This window comes from Ictidomys tridecemlineatus, chromosome 2 (genome assembly GCF_052094955.1).
Source record: "Ictidomys tridecemlineatus isolate mIctTri1 chromosome 2, mIctTri1.hap1, whole genome shotgun sequence".
Lineage (NCBI taxonomy): Eukaryota > Metazoa > Chordata > Mammalia > Rodentia > Sciuridae > Ictidomys > Ictidomys tridecemlineatus.
In genome coordinates, this window is record NC_135478.1 from 16,460,122 (window position 1) to 16,483,346 (window position 23,225).

The 23,225-nt window shown below is 40.0% G+C and overlaps 1 protein-coding gene across 4 annotated transcripts in view; it reads right to left on the reverse strand.

Moving 5' to 3' along the window:
* Positions 1–23,225, reverse strand: part of Klhl18 (kelch like family member 18) — a 52,563-nt gene that overhangs the window by 12,056 nt on the left and 17,282 nt on the right. For 3 of the 4 annotated variants that reach the window (XM_005332931.5, XM_005332930.5, XM_021731451.3), the window contains exons 2-5: positions 9,065–9,195; positions 6,514–6,654; positions 4,262–4,460; positions 1,198–1,358 (exon numbers count right to left, since the gene is read on the reverse strand). In XM_005332931.5, coding sequence (XP_005332988.1) covers positions 1,198–1,358; positions 4,262–4,460; positions 6,514–6,654; positions 9,065–9,195 — 632 coding nt within the window. Of the gene's footprint in view, positions 1–1,197; positions 1,359–4,261; positions 4,461–6,513; positions 6,655–9,064; positions 9,196–16,050; positions 16,166–23,225 lie in introns of all 4 variants that reach the window. The other variant, XM_078029307.1, reaches the window with a different exon arrangement.

Below are 23,225 nucleotides of genomic sequence, written 5' to 3' on the forward strand. Positions count from 1 at the left end.
GAAAACCTGAGAGAAGTTTTCTGGAAAGTTTGGTCTCAAAGAATCCAAGTGAGATCTCAGGAAGCCATGTACAGCTGTTGAGACATGCTCAAATTGAAGGAGCAAGACAAATAAAACTCACCTCAGCTAGCGTAACCAGAACAATTGTCTTCTAATAAGTATAGACTGAGGTGTGAGAAAAACAGGGTGTTGGCTAAAACAGCTGGGCTAGGGGAGGCTCAGCAAGCAGTCTGCATCCTAATGCTGGCTAGATCTACCTCTTTCTTTCCACCCCATGACTGAACCACAGCACACACCTTGTAATCAATTATCTCTCACCTGCACTGTGACTGCAGCCACCAACTGTTCTGGATGGATTTCCCTGCCTCCAATCTGCTTCTGCAGCACCCCCTCCACACTAGTCTATGCTGTTCTTCTAAGAACTTTGATAGCTATGCATTGCCAACAGCATTGTTCACACTCCTCAACAGCACTCTTGGGACTGCTGGTCACAGGGTGCCAGCTACTTTACATCTTCACACTACCTGCACCAAGCCACTGACTTTCTCCTGAACCAGTTGATCTCAACTAGGTGTGAGAAAATGAAGGAGAGCTGTATATGTGCAAAAATCTTGTCAGCAAAGGAGGAAAAAAATTCACTGCTGTGGGTATGACAAGCAATTTGGAAGATGGACATTTTTCTCTGCTGCTCTAATTTTATACACTATGTCATGTCATCAGTGCTTTTCTCTGGACAGAAGTTTCCCATGCCAGTAATTTGTCCTCCCCTCACCCATCACTTAGATGCAAAGCCTACACCCACAGCAGGACAGTGCACTGACCCATATTTACTGAAGGGGTTAAGAGCCGCAGGAAGTCCCATTTGTACCACCAGTACGGGCAGGGCCAGGGCAGGGAGTATAGATTGCTTGTACACTCACAAGAGCTCAGTGGATGAAGATGCTGGAGTATACTCAGATAACTTAGGGGAGAAAAGCCCTTCTGCCTTGATGCTCTCACATGTACATTTTTCTGCCCACAGTGTAAGACTCAGGCTTCTTCCACTTCCTCTTCCATTCTAGACAGAGGACAGATCAATCTGTGTGCCATGAATTAGAACACTCCAAATCCTTCCTCCCCTGAGCTGGACTAGGTGGCCAAATCCTCTTCTCTGCATAGACTCTCAGCATTGTCCTGTGCAAGTCTGCCTCTGCTCACCTGCATTTGTGGCAGCAACGCACCAGGTCATCTTGCTGCACTCGATCTGACAGGAACTGGGGCCGGCAGAGAGGCAGGCGAATATTGGACAGCAGCTCTGGCAGGCAGGGCCCCCTCTGTTCCCGGTCATATCTGACCCAGGCCAATGCAGCTTCAAAGACCTAAAGAATGGGTGTTGTGGCAGCAACTCAGAGGATACACCCCTACCCCCAATCTCAAGCCCTCCACTTCCTATACTGAAACCCATCAACGTTTCCTCCTAGTTGTCTCCTGAATCTACTGCTCTCTCTCCAACTCCCAGCTACTCTATTTGGCCCAGTCTTTTGTAATGCAAACTGTTATTCTAACAGTTTCCTAGCTTTCATTATGATTTCCTAATGACAAACTGTCAATGATACAATTTTCATTCCTGCATCACAACAAAATGCCTGTTTCTCTCCTTTCCTGCTGCTCCTGTACCCTACCCCCTCTAAACTCCCTCTACACCTCCCTCTACTCTAGCTAAGCTGGGCCCTGATTCCCCTGTTCTGTGAACATCTCTTAGAATGTCTTCTCCTCTCCTCCTTTTTGTCTAAATGTTTCTCTCCTTTCTCTAAGGCCTAGCTTGAGATCCATGTTCTCCAAGGGTCCTTCCTTAATGGCCCAAGCCACAAAATTATCTCCCTTTAAAAACTGGGCTGGGTTGTGGCTCAGAGGTAAAGCAAGACCTTGGGTTCGATCCTCAGCACCACATAAAAATAAATAAATAAAATAAAGGTGTTAAAAAAAAAAAACTTAGAGCCCTTACAATGCATCACTCAAATAAATGTGAGCTGCCTCAGTCATACTAATTAGCAGAAGAGCTAGGGAGAGAATATCCTATTTTTGGAATAAGGCTCCACTCTTCCCTTCTAAATGATGGTGCCCATACTGCCAAACCCAGGGGTCACTTCCAATCACTAATTAATATTCAGGAGTCAAGGACTCTTAGACATTCAGGAAATTAGATAAGTTGTGCCTAACGTGCAACAGTTTTCCTCCCAGACTTGGGGCTCCTGATGAAGCCCAGCTCCATGGCAGGCCACGTCAAGGCCACGTCAATATTTGATATTCAATCAAATATTCCAAGGGGCTTGGCCTTTGGTTAGACTTCTCTATTGACCAAAGACAGAGGCCTTTCGGCAGTGAAGATCTTGGTGCCTGCAGGGCCAGGTCCAAACTCCTTATTCTCACACTCAATGCCCTTCACTGCCAGCCCTCCCCACCCTGTACCCAGATATGACAGCTACTCATCATTCTCTTAAGGCAACTTGCACAATGCCTCAGGAACAGAAAGCATTGTCTTTTGTTCCTCTCTGGCTACCAACACCCTATGTTCTCATTTTAGTTTTCCTGAACCATTCCAATAAGATCTGTCTACTTTGTCCTTGGAGGATCCTGTGGTTGCCCGAACCTCTCTCTACCAATAGCCTCACCCTCCCTGAGGACTATAACTGGTTTTATCAAGAGCTTCCTGTCTTCCACAGTTTTAAGTAAATGAGCACTAATCACCACCTCAACCCTTCAGTTCAGGAATTGACTCCCATCAGTCTTTGACACTGTTCCCCACCTCCTTCTCAGCTCCCCATATCTAGCCTATTTCCTTGTCTCTCCACCAACATGGGCTCCATGGGTTATTATGTAGGTGCCCCCAATTCTCATGCCACATTCCTCTCTCAGTCACACTCATCTGGAAAAAAAGATCTCTAACCCAGTAAGATCTAGTTCTTCAAGTTCAACTCAACCCTATTCTGTACCGATATCAGTACATGTGGCTGACCACACAATGGAGCTGATCAGTTTATTTTGAAAATTTTACTGTAAATTTGCTTCTTTTTCTTTTTTTAATTAAATTTTTTTGGTATTTGTAGATAAACAAAATGCCTTTATTTTCTTTGTTAATTTTTATGTGGTGCTGAGAATCAAATCCAGTGCCTTGTGTATGGTAGGCAAGTGCTTTACCACTGGGCTACAGCCATAGTCCCAAATCTGCTGCTGCTGCTTCTTGTTTTTTTTTTGTGTGTGTGTGATGCTGGAGATTGAACCCAGGGCCTTTCGCAAGCACTCTACCAACTGAGCTATATTCCCAACCCCACAAAACTGCTTCCTATCACCAGGTGTAGTGGTGCACACCTTTAATTCCAGTGGTATGGGAGACTGAAGCAGGAGGATTGCAAATTCAAGGCCAGCCTTAGCAACTTAGTGAGACCACCTCTTAAAATAAGAAAAAGGCTGGAGATGTGGCTCAGTGGTAAAGCATCTCTGGGTTCAATCCTCAGTACCCCCCAAAATAATAATAAAATAAAAAAATGCTTCATATCAAGCCCTCTTCATCTGCCTGGCAGTATCCATTTACTCTCCCATAGAAGACTGCTTCATATCCTTTCATCTCTCCTCACCTTCCTCAGAAGAGAATGCTAATAAGAAGCAGCATCTCAAAAAAAAAAAAAAAAGAAAAAGAAAAAAGCATCTCCCTCTGTTGTACCTGGGTGTGTGCACCCTAGCCTCTCCTCCCTGCATCTGGGTGTGGATGGCAGTGCTCCTATTAAATACACATTCCCTGCCCTAAACTCTGTCTCTTTTCACTCTAAAATATCACCCAGTAACTATTCTTCCATTTCTCTACCTGTTCTTGTCTCTTCTGGAAAAGTCCCATCAGAGTCAAGTATGTAGTAATTTCTTCCACCTTAAGAAAAACAAACCTCTCCTGACTGCCACAATGTTATCCTCTTTCTCAGAATAATACTCTTTCACAAAATTATCTAAGCTTATTATATCCAGTTCATGGCAATATCATTTCTGATAGTAAATACTGAAAATAGCCCAAATACCCAAGAATAAGGGAAGAAAGTGGGGTTGATAAAATAAACAGAATATTATTTAGACACTAAAATATACGAAAAATTTTCATGAAAAATACTTATAATAAAACTATCTGTCTATATGTCATGATCTTAATTTTGTGAGAAAGAAAATAACAGAAAACACTGATGGAAAGAAGAGCATCCACTGTGTAACCTGTGCAAACTGCCACTGTGTCACCGACCTGTTCCTCTGACTTTACATTCAGCTCATCCCGGGACAGGAGCTCGAGCACATCCTCCAAGGGCAGGGCTAGGAACTCTTCTGACATGGACACCTCCACAAAGTGCTGGTGGATGAAGCTGTTGGCTGCGTCGTACAGCACGGCACACATCATTGTCTCTGCAAACTGGCGCACACCCAGGCAATTTTTTGGGTGAAGCCTTTTGGCATAAGAAAAGATGAAAAGAAAAAAACCAGAGGCAAGAAGAATGTTTGATTATTCTAAGGGTGGTTCTGGGTAGAGGTACAGAATAAAAAAAATTTTGGCCTCAATTTTGTTGGAAACCCCTTGTGACACCAGGTGCACCTCTCTGGTACTCAACATCAAAAGTATAAAATAAAGATGGATTATCCTCAAAGGCCTTTGCTTCTTGGACCTGGTGATCTGTTTCAAGGTGGAATAGGCTCTCGGGAAGTCTTGTGAAGTAACTATCAGAGAAGGCCCTGAAGTTGTCTGTCTAAAAAAAAAATCCCAATGTTAGAAGCATCATCTCTCCCCATGGTTTAAACTAATTCTACAACTTCAGGGCCTTTTCTTGGTGACCAGAGGTAGGGTAATGCTCTAGACCGTCAACCAGGAACAGCAGCAGCTGTATGTGGCAGATGGGTTTCCCAGCACATGGCTCTCCTGCCCCCTTCTCTGACAGTTACTTCACAAGATTTCCCGAGAGCCCATTCCACCTGGACACAGATCACTAGGCCTGTACTCGCCTATAATCACTGTTCAGCATCTTTTAGTGTCTACTTGTGTCTGAATTCACTGTTGAAAGAAGACCTTGAAAGCCCCTAGGTGGTGCTGTTGTCCCTTGGCAAAATTGTGAGAACGGCCAACTTAATCCTTCAAGAACAAACTGTTCTTCAAGTTTTATGGGAACTTGAAGAATTTGAAAACCGGTCTGTGTCCTTAAACATAGAAATGAATAGGAAAGGGCTGGGGCTGTAGCTCAGTGGTAGAGTTCTTGCCTCACATGTATGTGGAAGGCACTGGATTCAATCCTCAGCACCACATAAAAATAAAATAAAGGTATTGTATCCACCTACAACTAAAAAAAAATATTAAAAAAAAAAGAAAGAAATGAATAGGAAAGATAGTTGTACCCTACATATCCCCATGCACTCCTCTAGCCTGACCCAGAGGCAGGCACAAGCCTGGCTCTGGAGCTACACTGTCACTATTAAGTCTCCATCTACAAAACCAGATATGGTACCATTGAAAATATTCACCTTTCACCTAGCAGATGAATGCCCCTATATGTGAGACATCACTACCAGTTATCATGACTAAAAGCACACATGCTTGTGAGTACCACACAGACAAAATGAGGACAGCAGGTTGGGTCCACATAACAGCCACTTGAGTTGGTAGAGTGGGAATAGGGAAGGGGAGGTCAGCTCTAACAGGTGATGAGGTTCAAAATGGCAGAGCTGAGGCAGAAGGAATACTGGTCTTAAGGCAAGGGACCCGGTGATCAGAGGAGGCTCAGGTGAAGGCTGGCCTAGGAGAGCAACATGCAGAGAGATGCTCTTTCAGTTCCACCCTGTGTGTATGTGGCCTAGAACTAACCCTCACCCTCAAACCTCTGGTGGTTAAAAGACCTTTACCTTATGACTAGACTGCTCAGCCTCTTGAGAGGGGAGAGAAAAAGCCTTCTTATTTGTTATGTTACAAGGTCAAGGGAGAACCATGAAGCCCATTGCCAAGCACCAGAAATGAGCAGGGAAATGATCCATGGTCTTTATCCTAAAAAAAAATTATAATGATTGCTCCCTGTAGATGAAGGGAGACAGAGAATTATAGGAGGTGAAATGTGGGTGGGCTCTAAAGAGCCTAAAAGGGAAGGCAAGAAGTTTAAGAAATTTAAGGAGGAGGAAGTAACCAAACAAAGATGGAGATGGTTATAGAATAATAATGAATGAATTAGTTTAGTGAGAAAATTAGCTAAATTAGCTAATTTCCATGTTGATCATATTGGAGAGGGAAGATGAAAAGAGGAACATGTCACAACAAGGGAGGGGGCAGACACGGCAAACTGTGTTCTGCAAAGGCTGATCTCAGAGAGGTGGGCACTGTTTGGTAGTGATTTCAAGAACTGTCATCTCTGCAGAGTAACCTTCTCACTTCACCCACTTCATAAATGCTATATGCACCAAGGAAAGCAAACTGGCAGGGATTTTAGAAAGGGGATGACCATGCTCCCCACTACACCACCTCACCGTTCTCTGAGGAATGTGCAGCAGGCGTCTTTGATGCTTTGCAGCTGCAGGAAACTTGCCCCCATGAGCAATGACTGGACATTTTGCTGGTCAATGGCAAGGTTGCCGTTATAAGCAAAGTTGATCAGAGCCTCCAGGGCACTAAAGGAAAGAAGGAAAGCCACGAGAAGTTCTTCAGAGAGGAGTATTGTCCCACAGTTGACTCCAGCCTAATGAACTGATCTGACTACCTGGACAACAGATGTGCCCTGTGTAAAAATCCATTTACCCATGTCCTTTGAGACTCTAAGTGAAATAACTACTTCAACACAGCCAAAGACTCACTTTACTTAGCTGTCTTCATTGTTCAAATAATTTTATTGCAGAAAAATTATCTAGGTTAGGGTTGTAGCTCAGTGGTAGAGCACTTGCCTTGCAAGCGTGAGGCACTGGGATAGATTCTCAGCACCACAGAAAAATAAATGAATAAAAAATACTGTGTCCATCTACAATTAAAAATAAATTAATTGATTAAAATTTTAAAAAAAGAAAATTATTCACAAACTCACTATTGAAAATGCCAACGGTGACCGTTTCAAAGTTTGTTTTCAGTCTCTGTTTACCTATATGAACAAATTATATGGCTATAATCATAAAATACTTATCAAACCCTTTCTTATATTGCTATGCTGGCTTCATGTTTATTATTTTTGGTAGCTGCTGTATGATATTTCAACATTGGAAATGTGCTACAATTAATTGCTGTTACTGGTAGGCATCATAGTGGTTACTGTCTCATTGCTATTATTTTTTAGATTATTATTATTGTTTGGAGGTAAATTTCTAGAATGAGACTTCAATGTATTTATTTATTTATTTGCCTCTAGTTCACACTGAGAATCAAAGTTAAATTCAGCCATAGGGCTAGATGAGTTCTGACCCCTCTCTATCTCTCTGACCTCATTACTTTCTACTCTTTTCCTTTAAAAAAAAAATATATATATATATAAATATAAATATATATATATATTTATTTTTCAGTTTTTGGCAGACACAGCATCTTTATTTTATTTTTATGTGGTGCTGAGGATCGAACCCAGCGCCCTACGCACGCCAGGCGAGTGCGCTACTGCTTGAGCCAAATTCTCAGCCCCTACTCTTTTCCTTTTGTGCTCTGTTCCAACAACCTGTACACACTCTCACCTCAGATCTTTTGCACTGGCTGCTCCTTTTGTTTGGAGGGCTGTTCTCCCATTTAGCTCATTTTCTTACCTCAGTTAAGGTCTTGAATCAAATATCACCCTACCACCTGGTCACTCTGAAATGACTCTACCCATCATTCATTAACCTGTACTCTGCTTTACTTTTCTTATACCATATTCACTCCCAGCCATACCATTTATGTACTTGCCTCAAACTGTGCATACCATAGATGCTCAGTCAGTTTCTGTTGATGAAGCACTTGGATGTACACAGAACTCAGCATGGCTTGTTCAGACACAGACCTCACAGAAGAGTGCACAACTGCCCTGGAGACCCACTGCTGTCTTTCCTTACTAGTAGCTGGCCTGGGATTCCTGTCTTGCAGTAGGTACAGATAATCCCCAATCATCCAGAGGTGACACACTTTCTCCTAGATTCCCTTTCCCTAGGTCTCACCAGTATAAGATTAAGAGATGAGGTAACATATAATCATATGTTACTAGCTAATGGGATAACCTTGGGCTGGGGCTTTAATTTTTTGATCCATCAAATAACCATACAATTCTGCCATATTCTAGACCTACTGTCCAATACAATAGTCATTACACATGACTACTTAATTAAAATCAAATTTAAAATTCAGTTCCTCTGTCTTACTAGTCACATTTCAAGAGCTCAACAGCCATCTGTGGCCAGTGGCTACCATTTTGGACAGCACAAAAAGACCATTTCCATCACTGTAGAAAGTTTTAATGAATACTTTTCTAGAATACCGAGAAGGAAAGTAAATGAAGATATTTATTGGAAGAATTATTTTGCCAGCTAATAAATAGTTAGCTCAAAAAAGTATAGAGAGTAATACACTATCAAACTGATATCCAGCCCCAACTTATAAAAATATCTTGGACTTTAATAATAGAGTAAAAATAACATCAAAACTCCTTCATGGGGACTGGAGATATAGCTCAGTTGGCAGAGTGCATGTCTTGCATGCACAAGGCCCTGGGTTCTAATCCTCAGTACCACATTAAAAAAAAAAAAAAAAATCTGCCCCTGGGGTGGACTCAGCAACACACTAAAGGCAATAAAGGAGGGGGGAAAAAGTATTTCCTTAAAATTCCCTTCATTTGAATTCTGTCTCAAGCCACTGGCTGAGATTCTAATGTGTTTACTAATCATCTATTATCTGTATGAAGATGCGTTCTTAGATACCATATCCTGTTATATGATACAGGTCCTCAAATGGTCCCAAGCATAGGGTAAAATTGTGCCTGAAAAGCAGCTGGTAAATCCTAATGGTGAACCAGATCAATGAAATATCTGGTTGAAATATATGAGAAAAAAAAATCCTAATAGCAGGATTTAGTACCTTGGATCCATTCCTTGCATTACAATCTCATCCTGCTTGCACTCCATCATATCATTTGTAAACATAGCATGGAAGTACGGGATTGAGGCTGCTAAGACGATCCGGTGAGCACTGAATTTGTGGTCCCCGATCTGTGGGCAAAATAAAATACAAAGACATATTGAGGAATGCAAACATAAAATCCCAATTTGGCCCTCCCACAGCTTACCCCTTTGCCCATTGCATCACAATCAAGGTTTATGATGAAGACCTGGAAATATTTTAAATTCAACATACAGTAGAAGAATGTAAACAATGCATTTAAAAAATACTTATTTTTTTAGTTATAGATGAACACAGTAACTTTATTTTTATGTGGCGCTGAGGATCAAACCCAGTGCCTCATGCTTGGTAGGCAAGCGCTCAACCTCTGAGCCACAACCCCAAACCAACAATGCATTTTAATGAGGTGTTAAATGATTAAAAATGTAAGCCTGAATGCTTCCAGTGGTAAGTTTTTACTTTAATGGCATTCTCCAGTGTATCCCTCTCAGCTCCTCAACCAACTCAAATACCTGACTCCTTCAATGCTAATCACAACCTCAGTTTTATTGGAAGGAAGATGGATGCTAGGTATGGTGGCACACACCTGTAACCCCAGTGATCTGGGAGGCTGAGGCAGGAGGATCACAAGTTCAAAGCCAGTCTCAGCAATTAGTAAGGCCCTAAGCAACTTAGCAAGACCCTGTCTCAACAAATAAAAAAAATGGACTGGGGATATGGCTCAATGGTTCAGTTCCCCTAGTACCAAAAATAGAAGAAGGAGGAGGAGGAGGAAGAGGAGGAGGAGGAAGAGGAGGAGGGGAAGGTGAAAGAGGAGGAGGCAGAAGGAGGTGGCAGAGAGAATACATAAACTGTCCAAGAACACTGGAGCTCCTAACAGTATGTTCTTCAATAAAAGTAAATATATAGTGGAGGTAGAGATGAGGAGAAATGAGACCAGACTTGAATAGGGGCTGTTTGTGAAGACCAATGACAGAGCATGATGCACCAACGGCTCAAAAGTTGGCGGTGGTGGGTGGGTAGGGGGTGCTGGGGCACCAAGCAGGCTGTGGTAGACAAGGAACAGTCCACAGCACCTCTGCAAAAAATAACTCTGGGGCTGGGGATGTGGCTCAAGCGGTAGCGCGCTCGCCTGGCGTGCGTGTGGCCCGGGTTCATTCCTCAGCACCACATACAAACAAAGATGTTGTGTCCGCCGATAACTAAAAAATAAATATTAAAATTCTCTCTCCCTCTCTCTCTCACTCTCTCTTTAAAAAAAAAATAACTCTGATAGCAGCCAGCAGGAATGAACTGTGTTGCAGAAAGGTCAGTGATCTGTATAGCCCAAAGGGACAGAAGCCAACTCTCTCTCCCAATTTGTAACAAACACTAACAGACACATGCCTGAAGAATTCTATAAAGTGTTTCACAACTATCTGCCAAAAGGCTATTCCCTTCAATAAGCTTTACCATTTATAGCTCCAAGCTATATAAACATTTCCACTTAAGAACTTTCTGTTCTCTAGAAACAGCAAAACAGCATTTCCATCCCACTTTTCTCAGGTTCCATGTTACAGAAATGCCAGGGCATCTCACTACTTGATGCTCATCTCTGTCACATTTACTCAAGGATTCCAGTTCAAGTTCCATCATTATGTTATCTTCCTCTTCCTTTTCTTGTTTTTATTTTTTTTATTTTTATTTTTATTTTTTGGTACTAGGGATTGAATCCAGAAGTGCTTAACTACTGAGTCACATCCCCAGCCCTTTTTCTTTTTTAAAAAAAATATTTATTTTTTAGGTGTTTATGGACACAATACAATGCCTTTATTTTTATGTGGTGCTGAGGATCAAACCCAGGTCCCGCCTGTGCTAGGCGGGCGCTCTACTGCTGAGCCCCAATCTCAGCCCCCCTAGCCCTTTTTCTTGATTTTTAATTTTGAGACAGGATCTCACTAAGTTGCTTAGGGCCTCCCTAAGTTCCTGAGGCTGGCTCTGAACTTGCGATCCTCCTCCCTCAGCCTCCCAAGCTGCTGGGATAACAGGCATGAGCCACCATGCCTGGCCATCACTATGTCTTCTTTGACTTAATTATTATCTTATTATCTGTAAACAGCCCTTCAAGATCATAAACACAATCTTGCAAATGCCAAAGGATCCTTATCAGACTCAAATTCTATTAGTTCTTCAGGTACTAATCTTACTACCTTGCTGGGGATACATGCTTAGGGATTCTATTGTAATTTTTAAAAAAATCACAATAATACAACAATACATTTCTCAAAGTTGCTCTAGAAGATAAATAATGAAAAATAGCAGTCTGAGTCCACTCCTGAATCCTGCTCCCAGGAACTTCCTTCTTCTGGGATTTAGTTTCACCTTTCTAAATAATATGCCAAAATGTTACTTCTTGAATTTTCACTTAAAGATATCTCCTGTGGCAGCCAGCTCCAAATAGCCTCCAATGACACTGCCTCTAGGTATTCACGTCCTTATGCAGTTCTCTCCCACAATGCATCATGGTTAGTGTATGTAACTAATAGAATACAGCAGAAGTGATCTTCAAGAGAAAGTTGAGTGGGCTGGGGTTGTAGCACAATGGTAGAGCGCTTGCCTAGCATGTGTAAGGCTCTGAGTTTGATTCTTAGCACCACATATAAGTAAATAAAGGTCCAATGACAACTAAAAAAAAAAAAAAAAAAGAGTAAGTTGAAAAAGGAAACTGAAATTCCTCTTAATGTCTCTCCTGGGTCACTTACTCTCCAAAGGAAGCTGGACTACACAGCCTAAGCGGAGGGCCCTATGAAGAGGAACTAAAGCCTCCTCCTCCAGCCACCTATCTGAGCTTGGAAATAGAGCCTCTAGCCAGACAAGCCTCAGATGACTTCAGCTGTGACTGATGTCTGGACTATAACCTCATGAGAGACCTCTAAATGGTTTCTGTATTTTTTAAAATAACTTTTTAGTTGTAGATGGACATGATACCTTTATTTTAATTATTTTTATGTGGTGCTGAGGATCGAAACCAGTGCCTCCATATGTGCAGGTAACCGCTCTGCCACTGAGCCAGAATCCCAGCCTCAGTTTCTGTATTCTTTAGGGAAACTTTGAGGTAATCAATACCTGTTGTTTTATGCCATTAAGTTTTGGTAATTGTTGGGCTGGGGATGTGGCTCAAGTGGTAGCGTGCTCGCCTGGCATGCGTGCGGCCTGGGTTCGATCCTCAGCACCATATACAAACAAGGATGTTGTGTCTGCCAAAGACTAAGTTTTGGTAATTATTATGCAGCAAAATTACATTGCTAGTTTAATTGCTGTTATGGAATATTAAGAGTCTGTTCTGACATCCTCTTTATATACTATCCAACCAACTCTTTCCAATTATAATTAGGTCAAACTTTGATTAAATTAAGAGGTGATTAGGTCTGAATATTATTTTTCATCAAGCCAAGTTGTGAACCATGACTACATTTCTTTTTCGGTATGATATGATTTTCCCTCTTAGTGAACTCCTCTTTATTTGTTCAACTGGGTACTCTTTATCAGTTAGTTGTCTATTTCTAGAGACTTCTCTGCTAGAACTTCTTCCTCCTGGGGGTTTCCTTTTCCTAACCTGTAATGGAACCCCAGTTTCCTGGATCCTCTTCACTTCCCTTCCTTATTTATTTACCTATTCTGGAGGACAGGGTCTTCTTGTAGGGGTTATATGCACAGTTTGTCTGAGAATGTCTTTGCTACCCTTCATCTTGGGTGACAGTCTATTGGTCAAAAAAAATTTGAACTAGGAATTTTTTTCTGTAAGAATTTTTTTTTTTTTTTGTACCAGAGATTGAACTCAGGGGCACTCAACCACTGAGCCACATCCCCAGCCCTATTTTGTATTGTATTTTATTTAGAGAGGGTTTCACTGAGTTGTTTAGCACTTCACTGTTGCTGAGGCTGGCTTTGAACTTGTAATCCTCCTGTTTCAGCCACCCAAACCACTGGGATTACAGATGTGAGCCACTATGCTCCAGGTTTCTGTAAGAATTTTGAAGGTGACTTAAATTTGTTGCTTTTGTATATCTAATACCATTCTGAATACTAACCCTGAGTATTCTCTCTAGAAGCTTTTAGAACTTTCTATTCTTGGAGTTCTGAAATTTCACAAGTATTGTACCTTGCTGTCCCCCCCCATATATTGTGCTCTATTAATCTATAGATATTATTTCAGTTCTGGGAAAATATTTTCATATAGCTTCTTTGATAATTTACTCTCCTCTATTGTCTTTATTTTCTTGTCCTAAACTTCTATTAGCCAAGTGTTGGATCTCTTGGAATAATCCTATCGTTTTTTTGAACTGTTCTTGCCTATTTTCCATCTCTTTCCTTTACTCTAGTATTTAGGAACTTCTTTATCTTGCAATCATTCTGGGTTGTAGTTTTTCTCATATATATTTTTAACTTTCAAGAAGTCTTTCTTATTTTTGTAATGTTCCTTTTTTTTTTTAAAAGAATCTTGTTTGTCTGTCAATGTGAGATTTTCTGTTACTATATAATATATAGTAAATGTTTTCCCTTCTTTTCCATCCTGCTTTTACTGTTTCCTTTGAATTATTTTCTTGTCCATCTGTTTTGAACTAACCTTTGTTAGAGGTTTCTTTCGATGCCTAGTGACACTTGGCTATCTGTTGATACTTTTAAAGGTGTTTGAAAGCTCTGTGTAGGTGGATACACTTGTCAATTTGTGGGCTTCACATTAGGATGATCAGACAAGGTCTGACCTTCTGTTGGAGACCCCTGGAAATAGTATCTTTTCCAATCTCTTGTATGAGAATACCTGCAGCAGATAATTCTAGAAACTGGGTGACAAAGGGGATGGTGCTACCATTCACTATTTAGAACTTTATCTTAAAGTCCTGCTTTCAGTTTTGCTTCCCCTCTCAACCTCCTGTGTGGTAGCCTACATTCAGAGCCTCAGGTTCAATGTCTAAGACTAAAACTCCTGCCTCCTGAGAGGGCTATCGGCCTCTAACTGCTTTTCATATAGATGTTCAACTTCTGTTCCCGTTTTCAGTATCTGGTGTTTCCTAATCTGGAGGTACTCTAGGATTCTGAAATACAAATCCTCTTTCTTCTTAGTTAGATCAAGCTACGAAAGGGTCTGGAAACCTATCTTATAAGGAATGGCTGGAAGGGGACATGATGGTTGTCCTCAAATTCTAGAAGGATAACCATCGTTTTTCAAAACCACCCTAAGATACCATCTCACTCCAATAAGATTGGCAGCCATTATGAAGTCAAACAACAACAAGTGCTGGCGAGGATGTGGGGAAAAGGGTACTCTTGTACATTGCTGGTGGGACTGCAAATTGGTGTGGCCAATTTGGAAAGCAGTATGGAGATTCCTGGGAAAGCTGGGAATGGAACCACCATTTGACCCAGCTATTGCCTTTTTCGGACTATTCTCTGAAGACCTTAAAAGAGCGTACTACAGGGATACTGCCACATCGATGTTCATAGCAGCACAATTCACAATAGCTAGACTGTGGAACCAACCCAGATGCCCTTCAATAGATGAATGGATTAAAAAAATGTGGCATTTATACACAATGGAGTATTACGCAGCACTAAAAAATGACAAAATCATGGAATTTGCAGGGAAATGGATGGCACTAGAGCAGATTATGCTAAGTGGAGCTAGCCAATCCCTAAAAAACAAATGCCAAATGTCTTCTTTGATATAATGAGAGCAACTAAGAACAGAGCAGGGAGGAAGAGCAGGAGGAAAAGATTAACATTAAACAGAGACATGAAAGGGAGAGAAAAGGAAAATTGCATGGAAATGGAAGGAGACCCTCATTGTTATACAAAATTACATATAAGAGGTTGTGAAGGGAATGGGAAAAAAAACAAGGAGAGAAATGAATTACAGTAGATGGGGTAGAGAGAGAAGATGGGAGGGGAGGGGGGATAGTAGAGGATAGGAAAGGTAGCAGAATACAATAGTTACTAATATGGCATTATGTAAAAATGTGGATGTGTAACCGATGTGATTCTGCAATCTGTATTTGGGGTAAAAATGGGAGTTCATAACCCACTTGAATCTAATGTATGAAATATGATATGTCAAGAGCTTTGTAATGTTTTGAACAACCAATAAAAAAATAAAAAATAAATAAATAAAAAATCCTAGAAGGATGGGGGCAAATCTAGAAGTTAAAAGGAGACAGATTTTAGTTTATCATAAAGAGTAAGAACCTACCACCTAAGAATGATTAGGGTGTTCCTGGACTGGTTCTAAAACTATGTGACCAGTCAAAGGATCTTCCAATTCTACTATTCTGTGACTACACTTTTGTGAAAAGCTTTTAAAAATCCAAATACTCTCACCTGTAATCTTAGTTAAAAAAAATGTTACTTAAAATAATGAGATAACCATTTATTGTGATCTTTTTTATGCCATAGACTATGCCAAGTACCTCTTGTACACATTTTATCATTTTAGTCTTCATAGCAACCCTCTAGAGTAGGTAGCTACTGTGAGTCATATTTTATAGAAGAGGAAACTAAGATTTGGAAATAAAGTAGCTTGCCCAAAGTCAAGTAGTATTATGTGAAGGAGAAGAAATTAAGTTTGAGAGTTCGAGGATGATCTAGTAGCTAACATCTTTTCTCACAGCTTCAGTTCTCAGGCAATTAAAATATTTAAAAATTTATTTTTTATTTTTATTTTTCTGAATGCAGGAGTTCTCTACCACAGAGCTAAATTCCAACCCTTTTTATTTTTATTTTATTTTTTTTTAATTTTTAACCCTTTTTATTTTTAGACAGAGTCTTGTTATGTTGCCCAGGCTGGCCTTGAACTGGTTATTCTCCTGCCTCAGTTTCCCAAGTTGCTGAGATTACAGATATGCACCAACAAGGCACACAGCAAAAAACAAAAACAGAAACAATAAAACTTTAAAATAAAAATAAAATACCTAGGGCTGGGGTTGTGGCTCAGCAGTAGAGCGCCCGTCTAGCACGTACAAGACCCTGGGTTTGATCCTCAGCAGCACATAAAAATAAAAAATAAAACAAAGGTATTGTATCCAACTACAAGTAAAAAAAAATAAAAATATTAAAAAAAGAATAAAATACCTACATATATGATTAAACTGTATGGAATTAAACACATACATATACATAAATGATTAAAACTAAGGAAATCTGAATAAATCGGTAGATTTCATCAGTATCAATATCTCAGTGATGATATTATACTTTCAGTTCCTCTGACCCAAGAGTTTTGCAAGATACTACCACTGGGAGAAAAATGGGTAAAAGGTGCATGTCATTTCCTTGTATTATGCCTTACCACTGCATGTGACTCTATAATTAACTCAAATGGTCATTAAGTAGGGGTTAGGGGGACAAGTTGGGCTTTTTGGCTACATGCCTATAATCCTACCTTCTTGGGAGGCTGAGGCAGGAGAATTGCAAGTTTGAGGCTAGCTTGGGAAACTTGATAAGACCCTGTATCAAAATAAAAAGGGTTGGGGAATATAGCTTGGTGGTAGAGTGCTTGCCTAGCATGTGAAAGGCCCTGGATTCACCTTTGGTACTGTTTAAAAAAAAAAAAGAAAAAAAAAAAAGAAAGAAAAGGAAGAAAGTACATACAAAGCAAGAAGGAAATAAAAATATATATTTTTTACAGATGTACAATTGTAAACTAGGGCTGGGGATGTGGCTCAAGTGGTAGCGCACTCGCCTGGCATGCGTGCGGCCCGGGTTCGATCCTCAGCACCACATATAAACAAAAATGTTGTGCCTGCCGAAAGCTAAAAAAATAAATATTAAAATTCTCTCTCTCTTTTTTTTTTTTTAAAAATTATAAACTATGGCTTTGTAAGAGGGCAAGCAGGTTCCCTATTATTAATACCTAGAATTACATAGACCATGCAAAGACTACTCTTCCACTTATCAGGAATTATACACTGTTATTTCATATCCTCCCTCTTCCCAATCTGTAAGATGGCAAAGAAATGTGAACCGATACAACAGAATTTAGTGAAAAAAATCAATAAGAAACACATAACTGGTTTGTCAGAAAACCATTTGGCACATATCCCTACTTTTAAACCTGCTTCGTTACATACCTACCTCCAAAACAAAACATCTTATAAAGTATTATCAATGAAATGGATTCAGACAGTAAATTTAGAGTATTTGAAAGAGTCAGGTTCAAAGTTCAAGACAGGATGGAAAGAAACGAATCTGATGTACATGAAGCACTCTGAAAGAGCTAAACTCATGAACACACTTGAGAGCTGTGAGGCTGGATCAGGACATCAGATCTCCCTGTGTGTACAACAGACGCCAAGTGCCCATGGCCACTCCATCACTTACGCATCATAACTATCAGTGCCCACCATCTAAACACTGTGAGATGATCTGCAATGAATAGCAACTACATAGCAAATTAGGGGCAGTCATAGAACTCCTTTGGTATGTACAATACCCCTGAATTTGCTTCCAAGAAAAAAAAAATCAATTCAAATAGAGAAGATCAAACCACTTCCACTAAAACCACAGCAAAGACTCAGTATTCATGTGACTGGTTCTACAAAAGGTAGATATCAGAACCTCTTTTTCAGCAAGGCTCTGCATAGTATAAGCTAAAGACAGAGACGGAAGTATGCCTGCGCCCCACAGGCTTCCTCCATATTGTTTCTTATTAAGCCCATGTACCTTTAATATTTGTCACCAATGTTGTTTGGAAAATTAAAAGAGTTGGTGGAGTTATATGAAAGGGAGGGAGATTAGGTCCTAAAAGTAGATGGGAAACTTAAGTGTACATGTGTTATAATCCCACTATACTTGGCTTTTAAAATCATGAACAAACTATTACTTTGATAAATGTTAAAGTGGCCTCTGTAATTCTAGTACAGATATGAAAGGAAGAGTGCTATGATGTGAAATTGAAGAAAACGAAAAGGCAACTAAAAATTTCTACACCTTACTGTTAGATGTTAGAAAACCAGAGAACAATATTAAGGAAGGAATTCCAAGTTTATTAGGCCACTCTGTGGAGGTGGAGCATGAAGTGGAAGGGCAGAGTGCCTGCAAGGAGCAAAGCCAAGGAGCCCACTGCCCAGTCGAGAAGGAAAACAGAAGAGCTCAGCCTGGATGGTGCTGGTGGAGTTGGGAAAGGAAAAGAGGTCAGACTCAAGAAAGGTGCTGAACTTAGACTCACTATGACCTGTGACTTGATACATGGGGGTGCCATACACATAGAAGGACAAAGTCAATGGTAGACAACCAGTAAAGTTTTGAAAGCTGACACTGAGTAGGAACACAAAGTTGAATCTAGATTCAACCAACACTTTTGACAATCATCAGTGTTGACAGGAGGAGATCACTTAGCAGGAGAGCTTGAAGTGTGAGGAGTCTTGGATTATGATTCTTGAAGAACTCCAGCATCTGAAGGTCACATAGCAGAAGATGCACCTGTGAAGGTGACACAGAAAGAGATACAGAAAGGAAGAAAGGGTATGGGAAAAGAAGCAGAGAGGACTCTGGAAGTAGGGAAGAGTGCAGGAGCAGCACTGTGGCATAAACACTAGCATTAGAAGGCTCCATCAATGTGGCTACCTCAGGCAGGCCTCCTCCAAGTTGGCTAGCAAACTTATAAAATGAGATCATTCCTACTTATTTGACCTCTCAGGAGTTTTTGAGAAGATCAAATATAAAAGTCTAGAATGATCGATATGAACCAAATCACCAGGCCACCTCAATTTCCTTAAGAGTCAATAGAAAAAAACTGTTGTCCTGTGCAGACCAAGTTTATGTTGCTGCCAACCCTGGGTCTTGTTTGGAAGCATACATCTGTAATTTGGAAAATAACAGGATGTGACTCAAAGTTTGTTTGCAAACCTGACAAACAGAGGTGCTTCATAATGGTGAATGGATGAATAAATGACTGGATGAATGGGCTCTGGAGCACGCTGCAGCTACTTAGCTTTTTCTGAGAGGGACCTCAGAATTGCAATTTTGGTCTCATTAAATGATATATGTGAAAATACCTAGCATAATGATAGGAACTTAGCAGAGACTTAACAAAAAAGTTTTTGTTACATTCAACTAGGAGTGTCAACCATCAAAGACTAAGACATAAGTAACTGAAATACAAGTTCAGCCTGATGAGGTATAGAATAATAATAATTATTATTATTTTATTTATTTATCTTGGTATCAAGGATTGAACTCAACTAACCACAGAGCTACATCCTCAGTCCTTTTACTTATTTATTTATTTTTAAAATTTTGAGACAGGGTCTTACCAAGTTACTTAGGAATTCACTAAGTTGCTGAGGCTGACTTTAAGCTTGTAATCCTCTTGCTTCAGCCTCCCTAATCAGTGGGATTACAGGTATGTGCCACTGTATCTGGTAAAACTCTGAATTTTAGGTGTAGCTATATTGTAGTTAAAAGCAAGCTGCCCAATTTTACCATGCCTCAGATTTCCAGGTTAGAATACAGATTATTACTGATTGGGGCATGCAAAGAATAGGAAAAAACTTTTGAGATTCTCAAAAGAAGCACTGAATACTGGTAAATATTATTCAATTAATCACTCTATTAGATAATATTAGAAAACACAGCATAGCTTTACAGATCAAAATACCTGCCAATCTCTTTACGCTGTGCCCATCTTAGGAGACAAGAGCACAAGCTATATGTTATGTGACAAACTTGCACCAGTTTCCAAGCCAGCTGTTACCTTTCTGTTTGACTTGCATAAATTTCTTCCCTACCCCTGAGCCTCAGTTTGTTCATCTGCAAAATAAGGGGCTTTAACTGAACCAGGTTTCTCAAAAGACAGTAGTTCTGCTAATGACAATAGCCCAACTTGAATTTAGGAAAGCTCTTGATTTCTATTGTGGTAGCACCCATATATCTTTGAAAAGTAACTGTACATGCTCATAAAAAATATTTATCTAGCTGACAGATAGGTACAAATGTGGATTGGTTTGAGGGTTATAATTCTAGGGATTCCCTGTGGCATGGGAACCCCTGCATCAGAGGTGCTCTGAGGTCCCTCTGGTTAGTATAGTTTAAGACTTTGAGCAAACAAAAGGAACCAGAAATCTGGAATACTTCATTGTCTGCCTCAATTTTGACTTGTTCTCCCTCCTCATCCCCTCTCCTTCTCCCTCCCTCCCTCCCTCCCTCCCCCCCCCCTCTCTCACACACACACACACACACACACACACACACACACCCCCTTCCCATTTCTTTGCTTGAAAGGACTGGAAATATTTCATTCCAGCCTTGCCCTGGTGGTATCTTTGGATCAACAGGGAGAATGCAGTGTGACACCACAAATTCTGTTCCTGTCACACACAGGTGGCTCAATATTCAACCAGCTGTGTATTCAAACAGGAAGAGCAGTAGGGTAAAATCTGAGTTGGGAGTAATCTGATAGAGGTGTTTGCAAAGAAAGCAAAAGATACATCCAGAATACATTTTGCTTTGATGGAAAACATGTTGACACAATTGCTCACAACTAACATAAATAAAACAAATAGTAAGTGCCCAGGCTGTACAGACAGAATCCCTTGGGATTAGTAGGGCTAAGACTAAGCTTTTATGCAGTCACAAAGGAGGTTGAAAATGCATAATAAACTATCATTTTACTGAAGCATAAAATTGAGTCATAAATGCTATGAAGTTGCTGCATAAAAATGAGTCTATAAAATGGAAAAGTAATGATCTGGGTTTGGAAGTAAGTACCCATAGTCCCTGTTACTTGGTGGGAGGAGAAGGAAGTTTCACTTCAGCTTAGGAATTCAAAACCAAACTGAACAACAAAGGAGACCCTGTCTCAAATGAAATAAAATAAATAAATAGAACAGAAGGGATGACCTATTCCTTAAAATTCCTTTAGGCTCCATAGTCATTATGATTTATTTATTTATTTATTTATTTATTTAGATATGAGGATTTCAACTCGGGGGTGCTCTACCACTGAGTTATATCCCCAGTTCTTTTTATTTTTTTGAGGCAGTTAAATTGCTGAGGCTGGCCTTGAACTTGTAATCCTCTTGCCTCTGCTGCCCTAGTTGCTGGGATTACAGGCATGGGCCACTGTGTTTGGTGGTAAGTATAAAAAATTTAAGAAAGAGCATCAAGGAGAATAAGAACAGGTATTCTTTTTTTTTTTAATGGGTGTTAATTTAATTTAATTTTACTTGTTTTAATTAGATACACATGGGCTGGGGATATGGTTCAAGCAGTAACTCGCTCGCATGGCATGCATACGGCCCAGGTTTGATCCTCAGCACCACATACAAAAAAAAACAACAACAAAGATGTTATGTCTGCCGAAAACTATAAAATAAAATTCTCCCTCTCTCTCTTAAAAAAAAAAAAAAAAAAAGAGTACGGGGCTTTAGCTGAAGTCTGGCCTACTTAAAAAAATTAGATACACATGACAGTACAATGATCTTGACATATCATACATTTGAATCAGATGAGATATAATTTCTCATTTTTCTGAGTGTACAGGTTGCAGAATCACATTGATCATGTAGTCACGAACAGGTATTCTGGAGACAAACTACTCAGGTTCAAATCTAGATCCCATTATTTACCAGCTGTGTAATCCTGAGCCAGTTACTTAACTTCTCTCTGCCTTTAACTTATTAATTTGAAAAATAGGGAAAACAAAAAATAACCCTGTGAGTTATTGTGAGGATTAAGTTAGCCAACATCTGCAAGTCATTTAAGACATGCATGGCATATACTAGATACTAAATTAGTACTTGGTAAATAAATAAAAGGGATATCTGCAAATTTAGAATTTTATAGAGGTTATTTCTAAGACTTTAGAGGAATTGTGGGCCAAATCTGTCCAGCTTCTTATTTTAGTATGGCCCATGAGTTAAGAATTGTTCACATTTTTGAATAGTTGGGGGAGAATCAAAGTATATTAATAGTTATGATGTGAAAATTATTTGAAATTCAAATCTGAATGTACATATATGAAGTTTTATTAGAACACAGACATGCCCATACAATGTTAAAACTGAGTAGCTGTGACAGAGACCAACGGTCCACAAAGACAAAAATAGTTACTATCTGCCCTTTTATAGAGTTTGCTGACTTCTGCTCTAGAGACCCAAGGAACAAATACTGTGAAGAGGGAAGTGAACACATTCTCTAGAAAGGAGAAGGTGCTGATCCTTATCCACGACTCCACCTCTAGCCCGCATCATATCTAATTTTCTGCTGGTGTTCCCAGACTCGCCTTGCTGACTAGCATGAACTGTCCACAGATTGTAGAATTCAACACTGAAATGAACTGTGTCCCATACAAATTGCTTGCTCCTTTGTAAAAGCAAGTAAGCTGAGCCTCAAACAGAGGCATTCACAACAGAGCCATAAATGGCCAGTACAGGACTGTGCCACCACCACTGTGCCTTTTTGTTAAACTTTGGTTTCTTAACCATAGTTACACGATTGTTCTTTTTCTCCACCTCCCATGGAATTTAAGTGCTAACTAACCCCAGAAAATAATGCAGTCTTGTCCAACAGAAATGTAGGAGGTAAATCTTAGCTACTTGGGAGGCAGAGGCAGGAGGACTGCCAAATTCAAAGACAGCCTGTGCAAGTCAGCAAGATCCTGTCTCAAAAAAACAAAAAGAGGCTGAAGATGTAACTCAGTGTTGAGCACTCCTGTGTTCAATCCCGAGTACCAAAAAAAGATGAAAAAAATATAGGAAGTGGCCGGAATGAGGAATCCTTGAACTGTTTTCCTATCTCAAATATCAACTAATCCTCTACCTATTTCAGCAAACACCAAGCACAAAACTAGCTCAGCTTAGCCCTCCGTTCATAACCAAATCTTATTCAGATGTTAGACAGGTAAGTTTATTCTACATTTGAGAGGTAAAAGCTTAGTCCAAAATGCTGTAGTTGTCTGTTATTTTTCAACTAGTGGATCTCAAACCCTTGAGGATAATAAGGGTCATGTACATTAACTAACCACCTCAGCAAGGATTTGTTAAAATTAAAATATCCGCTTTTCTTCATAATCTCTGAAAAAACTCAAAAGTTAGCAGTCCCCCAAATCAACAGTTCTCTGTGAAAATAACTCTACAAAAAAGATGGC